This window comes from Bidens hawaiensis, unplaced genomic scaffold (assembly GCF_021521415.1).
Source record: "Bidens hawaiensis isolate Kalapana, Puna unplaced genomic scaffold, B.hawaiensis_p1.1 tig00035627_1, whole genome shotgun sequence".
In the NCBI taxonomy this organism is placed as follows: Eukaryota; Viridiplantae; Streptophyta; class Magnoliopsida; order Asterales; family Asteraceae; genus Bidens; species Bidens hawaiensis.
In genome coordinates this window covers 18,355-25,717 of record NW_027496205.1, presented here as the reverse complement: position 1 = coordinate 25,717, position 7,363 = coordinate 18,355, and the positions used below count along the sequence as shown (strand labels likewise).

General features: G+C 34.0%; 1 protein-coding gene across 1 annotated transcript; it reads right to left on the bottom strand.

Annotated features, from left to right (window-relative positions):
- Positions 1-1,399: 1,399 nt before the first annotated feature.
- Positions 1,400-4,313, bottom strand: LOC143587626 (uncharacterized). Its single transcript, XM_077068870.1, has 3 exons — positions 4,194-4,313; positions 1,786-2,163; positions 1,400-1,702 (listed from the first exon to the last, which is right to left on the bottom strand). The coding sequence occupies exons 1-3, from the start codon at positions 4,302-4,304 to the stop codon at positions 1,436-1,438; spliced, it is 756 nt and encodes a 251-aa protein (XP_076924985.1). The 5' UTR covers positions 4,305-4,313; the 3' UTR covers positions 1,400-1,435.
- Positions 4,314-7,363: the final 3,050 nt, after the last annotated feature.

Sequence of the window (7,363 nt, the reverse complement as noted above, 5' to 3'; positions counted from 1 at the left end):
AGTATTTGAGTCTTAAATTTACTTATTAGCTCAATAACTCTCATATTTATAACTAATGTGAGATTTATCTACGGTGTCATATTTTTAAGGACTCAGCATCCTCATAGCTAGAAATATTGTATGTTTTACTCCTTGGATGCCTATCTTTTGATACTAGTTTTACTTCTCAGGTACTGTATTTACACCGGTTAACTTATTTATTATTACTAATCTAATGGACTAAAAGTAACTCAGCATGTGTGGAAATAAAAGCATAGATTCTAATTGCTACGTTTATAACATAAACCATAAAATGAAAATAAAGATTTATCTAACAGTCCATGTAGGAATACATGCTTTTGCTTCTTCAATAATCAATATAGTTTTTTTTAAAGCAAACTAACATTTTATGCTTTATATGAGTTCATTAATTTAAAAAAAAAAATCAAACTTTTAGTGAATAATAAATTGACTTAATACAGAAAAAAAAATCCAAATTTTTTTAGGTTTTATAGAAAGAAAAAACCTTAGTAAAAACCCTTCTTTTAAACTTTAATGAAACCATTAAATTTATTTTTTTTAAGTTTTTGGCTAGTAATTTGAACGTCGAACCCATAATCAACCCAAATTACTGAAACCGGTACCTAAACATCTGAGCCTAGACAAATCATCAAATGAGGTTGAGGTTGAGAACGGCCATCAACAAGAAAATTTATCTAACCATAGATAGTATCGAACCGTCGATCATATCAAGTTTTTTCTACAATAACCCTTAAGTTTCAACTTCAAATTACTATGCAATCCTACTTAAAAAAACATAATCAAAATGAAACACAAATGACACAAGCTTCAAGATTGTTGACCTGTTGCTCCTGCTCGACTTTCCGCTTGTTTTACAGCCATTGTGACATGCTTCTGACCAGCAAGATGAGATTCAAACACCTTTCGGGAGTTACAAACAACATTGCACAGCGTACAAACTTTTACAGAATCCGGTGTGGTCCCACTTTGCAGAACCCTCTGCTTCTTTGCTTCCACGTCATCGTCTCCTCCACCTTTCCCGCTCTTCCTCTTACGCCCGCTTGAATTGACCATTTCGCCCTCTTCTTTCACAGGTCCAATCAACTTTGGTGTTTCTGCAGGTTCAGTAGTAAGCGCAGGTTTCGGTCCAATTAACTGCTCAGATTTTAGTAAATTATTTCGGTGTTTTTTTCCAGTTAGGTGAATTTTCAGCATCTCATCAGTGTCACAACTGATCTCACAAAGTTCACACACCGACTTAGCTCCATGTAAATTTACAGTTTTGCCCTTGACAGGTGTTGAGTCCTGTGAAGGAACAGGGGTCAAGGGCAAATTGACGGGTATGTCCTCATTAGGCTCTGATTTTACCACAAGGCTGGCGAGTGGTGTCACTTGTGAAACAATAGGGGTCAAGGACAAATTGACGGTTTTGTCCTCATCGGACTCTGATTTTACCGCAAGGTTGGTGGGTGGTGTGTCCTGTGAAGCAGTAGTGGTTGAGGGTAGATTTGGTATTTGGCCCAACTCTTTTAACTTTCTTGAGGTGTTTCTTTCCTGCTAAATGCATCTTCAAGAGTTCATGGCCGGAGCAGGTGATCTTGCAGATTGCACATGGAAAGGTGTCGGGTTTCTTCTGTGAAGCAGTGCTGGAAGCTGATGTGGCATCAAAGATTGCACTTGGGTTCGCCTGCTGGATGATTGCCTGCATGGTAACATAAGAAATCAAGTACCAAAACTATAAAAGTTGATTTTTAAACCGAAAGCATGTAACTTTATTTAATTTACCTTTGCACAATGCTTTTTGCTAGCAACATGCTTTTGAAATCCATCTTGATTGTTGCATATGACATTGCAAATTTCACATAATATCAATGCTTCAGGTGCCGCTCCATTTTGCAATAACCTGAGCTTCTTACTCTCCAAATCATCAAGTAAAGTTTCACTTGCAACAGATTGTGGTGGCACCATTTGCAGGTCACTGGCAGATGGTTCGGCTAACTTTTTTTCATTTTTAAGGTGTTTTTTACCTCGCGTATGTACATCGAGCACCTCCTTAGTATTACAAGAAATGTGACATACCTCGCACGGAAATGGTAGGATACTTTCAGGCTGCATTGTTGTTGCGAAGGCAGCGTTTGTGGCCTCATTCATAGGCATACCGACCTGAATTTTCCAAAAATTTTGTGTTTACATTTTACGAAAATATAATGAATATTTTAAACTAAAACCAAATTAAGTTGACATTAAACAAGATTGCAAGTTTATTACTTGTGGTTAAAAAGAAACCTTCATGTTCATACACTTTGCAAGATACTATTAATATCTACACACAAGGTACATATATCTATCAACACGCGAACTCCCATATGTCATACAATTAATTATCGACCATCTCATAACTACCAACCAACCACCAAACACAGTAAAATCCCATCCGTCATTTTCCTCTTCACATGCACAAAACATATATATCCCCCCCCCCCTCATTTATCCATCTGATATACTAGTCGCCTTAATCTATCCTGAAAAACATACAATGCAACATCCTCATCTCTGCTACCTCCAACTTATGCGCATGTGTCTTCTGGACGGGCAACAATTTTTCCATATAACATGGCATGTCGAACAACCACCCTATAAACTTTTCCCTTTTAATTTAGTTGGTAACCTCCTATCACACAAGACCCCTAAGACTGCTCTCCACCGATACCACCATACCTTAACGCAGTAGGCTACATCAGTGTCTATGTCCCCATCGCTCCATACAAATGGTCTTAAATACTTAAACTTGGTTGATTACCGAACCATTTCGCCTTCATGGTGACCTGTATGTCCTCATAGTCATTTGAACCACTGAAATTGCAGCAGAGGTACTCAGTTCGAGAGACTAATCATGAACCTTTTTTCTTGAAAGTTGTTCGTCGTTCCTCCTTAAAGCCGATCAGGATGGTGATCGGGATGTCCTTATCGTTATCTATTCCCTAAAAACTAACTTGGTTAATATGATTTTATGTTATTGTTCTATATTCTCAACGCCATCATTTTTTAGGACCCCCTTTATCATCATAGCAACTATAGAGTTACTAATCAAATCTTTACTTAAATACTAAAATGTTAAAACTGTGCTAATGATTTTCCATATACGTTCGCGCAGCTGTGCAAATTTTCCTAGATACGAGCGATTTCACGCTTATAGTTATACCTAGGTTAACTACTCACACGTGTTTCTTGCTTAAAACTTAGAACATACATCTAGAATTCCTTTTAGAACCAATCCATTAAAACAATAAAGACCCCCCCCCCCCCCTACTAGTGGGTTAATGTGGGACATGACTAAAGTTCTAAATTTGGAACAAACTTACACCCTTTAATCATAAATACTTACGCGTGGTGAAAACGAATTATAAATTGCTACATACGTTTTAGCAAACGTTTAGATAAAAACCCATATGGAAGAAAGTTTATTATGATATATTCAAAGTTGTGTTTAACAATACAATGAGCCGCAAATTTTATATTACTCTAATAACTCACTCGTTAAATTCGAGCAAAGCAACCAAAATATTGACCTAGACCCCTAAATGAAACAGAAAACACAACCAAAATATTTATTTCAATCAGCATAACCAAGACAATAAACTTAATTAAAATAAATAATAAAATCAACAACATAAAATAAAAGGTAAATTATTAAAAAGCGTTTTAGTGAGTTATGAAAAGTTTTTCACCCTTCTTTCGCGTTCACATGCGAGTCGCTCTTTACGAGTCCCGCGTAAAAACAAAAAAAGGCACACATATTAATTTGATTTTTTTCACACATTTACAAAAACTGATAATGTGGGGCATGACTAAAGTTCCAAGTTTAGAACAATCATACACCCTTTAAACCTTATATGCCATAACTTACAATCATGTTCTCACAAATTAGGAAAAAGAAAAATTGAATCTTTTAGCACATTTAGAAAAAAATGAAACCCTAAACAAAAAAATCACATAAATTCCTCACAATACATAGCATAATACTTTATATCATCTAAAAAATCAAAAACACACATTCAGCCCAATCAAAACCCTAAAATTAAAAAACCATACAAGATTGGTCACAGCCAGTAAATGAATCTGCATAAAGATTGATAATTTACTGTACAGAATGCAGAAAATTGAGGAAATAATAAAAAAGGAAGAAACTTTACATGTGGGTATGGTTGCTGAAATGCAGATGGGTCTTGTAAATAGGTGAATTGTGAGGGGTCTGTGAGAGGATTAGGGCTTCTGTTGGGGATATTGGGGATGATTGCTGACATTTGTGATTTGGGATTAGGGTTTTGAAATTGAAATTGAAATCACTTTACTTTTGTAGAGACTGAGAGGATCTTCTTCCTTTCACCCAACTGTAATATTATTATTATTAGTGAACAAGTTTGACCTTTTATAGATTGCATACATGGTAGCATATCACATGGGATTTGTGTTTTCTTTCAATTAATTACTTTAATGATAATTGATTTTTATTAATATTCATCAATTAATTTTTTAACTTTGTTACTTTAATGATAATGATTATTTTTTATTTTGTTTTATTTTTGTCTGGTGGCAGGAAGCATGAGTTTTTCATGGAGACTCAAGTTTAAACCGTACTTGTAACATTTTGGGGGACGTTAGTGGCTCAATGAAGGAAGACTGGAATCTTTGTGATCTTCTGATCGATCCGGAGGGCGTCCAGGTTTTACCACCAGTGGGCCTTCAGGCGATTGGGTTTTTTCCCAGAAACTGGAGATAACTTGGAGGCAGTTAAGGGCTTCGTACAGCTGAGTTGGGCCAGCTGGCGGTGGTCTTTTGTCACTAGATCACCCCGTACAGAGTATCTAGGCATTTACGTTTGTTGGTCGTTTAAAAAAAATTATTTTATTTTTTAAACGGACAACTCACCATAAATGGAAAATTATTTATTTATTTTAATAGGTTTCTCTTAAAATCATATACCTTTTTCTACTAATCTTTGAAAAAATTTATATATAAACTATTTAAAATAAAGTTCTATGATGAATTTACAAGATTTTTTGTCCTTTATGTAGAGGTTAGAAAATCATGAAATATTACTAGATTTGATCTAGGTTTTGTATAATTATATTTTCTTACGTTGTGAGATAAAAGTGTTTAAAGAATTAATTAGAAATAGAAGCGATATGACATGATAAGGTTATACAATAGGTGAGCTTTTGTTGCAGGTTGTTAAAATATCGATTCACTTATTTTCCGAGTGTTTCTTTGGCCCCGAGTTTTAGCATTAGGGAAACCCTAATTATTTATCCTCTAAGTAAACCCATAACTAGTTTTAAATCAAATCACGTATATATCTTTTGTCCTTAATTTTTTCAATTTGTTATGCTCTTTGTTTTCGCGTGTGGTTTCTATTTTATTCTACAGTTGTTGCCAATAGAGATGAAATATTGACCTCCTAACACTTTTGCAAACTTAATTTGAAATTTGATGCACTCTGGGTGCAAGATCACCCTTCTTTCACAAAATTCAACATCATCACTTCATAAAAGGACATTATAATCTACAACGGGGGATTTTTGCTCTGAGTAGGCTTCCATATGCGTGCCATTTTAGGAGTCTTCATTTACTCTAGCTATGACCATCTGTCATAGAAAAAAGAACAAATTGATCTTGTAAGATTCCTAATGAATTCTTCAATTTCCTTCGGAAGCACGTGATTAATCACATTAAATTCCTGAGTGAGCGAGCGGGTCACTATACGATATAAGTAAAATATATCTTCTAGACCAGATACATGTATAAAGAAGTGTCTCGACAAAAGGTCCATCTATATATAATTTCACCTAACATTGTTATGTCTGTAGCTTCGGGGTATTTATATTTGACATATGCCTGCTTTGATCGAGATATTTAAGGATGATTATCCTAGCTTTAATGAGCCAAACTCATATATGTAGTGAATTCACTTGTTAGGTAGCCTTACATTAAGATAGGAACTCCTAATTCTCTAAAAAAAATAGATCATATGATGGTTCATTCGGGGAGTGCGTAACGAAAAGGTTTCAATATTCAAGTCACATCAATTGCAAGCATCTATGACGGGATCAAGATGCAAGAATTTCTATGGGTGAAGGACAGGTCTAATCTACCATATATAGAATGGTCCAGTCGGTGTAATTGTAGTTTTGTGAATTTAATCCCACAATGAACGCTGTGTAACGTCTATTAGTTCTAGCTTCTTGCTAGATGTTAATATAATATTCAAATGTTGTTTATAGAAGAAAAAAAGGAAAATAAGAGCATGCCCAAGCTTTGCCTTTTTCGGTTCTTGGGTGTTTTACATAAGATCGCTCCCATACCCTCTCTCCTTCACATCATGTCACCTCTCTTAAACAATGTCAAAAACCCAACTACTTTGAATGCTTTTATGAACCACACAATTGGTCTGCTGGTTGAACACAACCAAAAAACTGGTCGATCTCATAACTAGTTTTATCTCTCTCAATATATATATATATATATATATATATATATATAAAAGGGTTAAAATAAAAATACATAGTTTTGTAGGAAGAGTATGAAGGACATGAAATTTAAAGTTAGGAAACTATATTAGCCTATTTAGGAAACTATATAGGCTAAATCCTAGATCATAAGAAACTATTTGGTATTTTGAAAACTACTAATTTCAACCACTAGATCCTAGATCCAAGGGCTTAGATCTATTTTTACTCTTCCTAGAAAACTATTTATTTTTACTATAACTCATCCCTATATATATATATGTGTGTGTGTGACTTACAAAGTTACATATATGTATCTGATACGAGGCGTATATATGTAACGCACAAGTTCCTCAATATTATATTGAATATATGGATATTGAGGTTCCAAACTTCCAATGTAAATGTTCTAAGAGAATTTTACATCTGAGACTTCATATCTATGCTTTCTATTTAATATATTAAAAAATAGATAAAATAACTAAAAGACAACTACATTGAATTCTCTATGACAGGGAATAATTCATACAAAATTAAAAAGCATATCTATTTTTAGAAACACATATTCAACTCCATATAATAAAAAGAAGAATACTAAAATAAATGTTTTCGAGTGAGATTAAAATAGATAGTTGGATGTAGAAGGTTCTTGACAATAAAATCAAATTTGAAGAAAAATTTGCTTTTTAGTTAAATTATAGAAACGAAGATGAAGATAGATGCTCGTAAATCCACTAAGTTTATGATAAAAAAAAAATTAAAAAGTTGATTAGGTTAGTAGTAGTATTTTGGTATCATTTTAGGTTTCATGTGCGCGCACACATATATAGCAAAAAAGAAAAGTTAAATATCATACT

What these genes read in the sequence shown, in the direction of transcription:
- LOC143587626 (XM_077068870.1), bottom strand. Translation starts at nt 4,304, where the DNA reads ATGTCAGCAATCATCCCCAATATCCCCAACAGAAGCCCTAATCCTCTC. An exon ending in TTCAGCAACCATACCCACAT is followed by an intron (nt 2,164 to 4,193) that starts GTAAAGTTTCTT and finishes TGGAAAATTCAG; the next exon opens with GTCGGTATGCCTATGAATGA. An exon ending in GCAAAAAGCATTGTGCAAAG is followed by an intron (nt 1,703 to 1,785) that starts GTAAATTAAATA and finishes GTTACCATGCAG; the next exon opens with GCAATCATCCAGCAGGCGAA.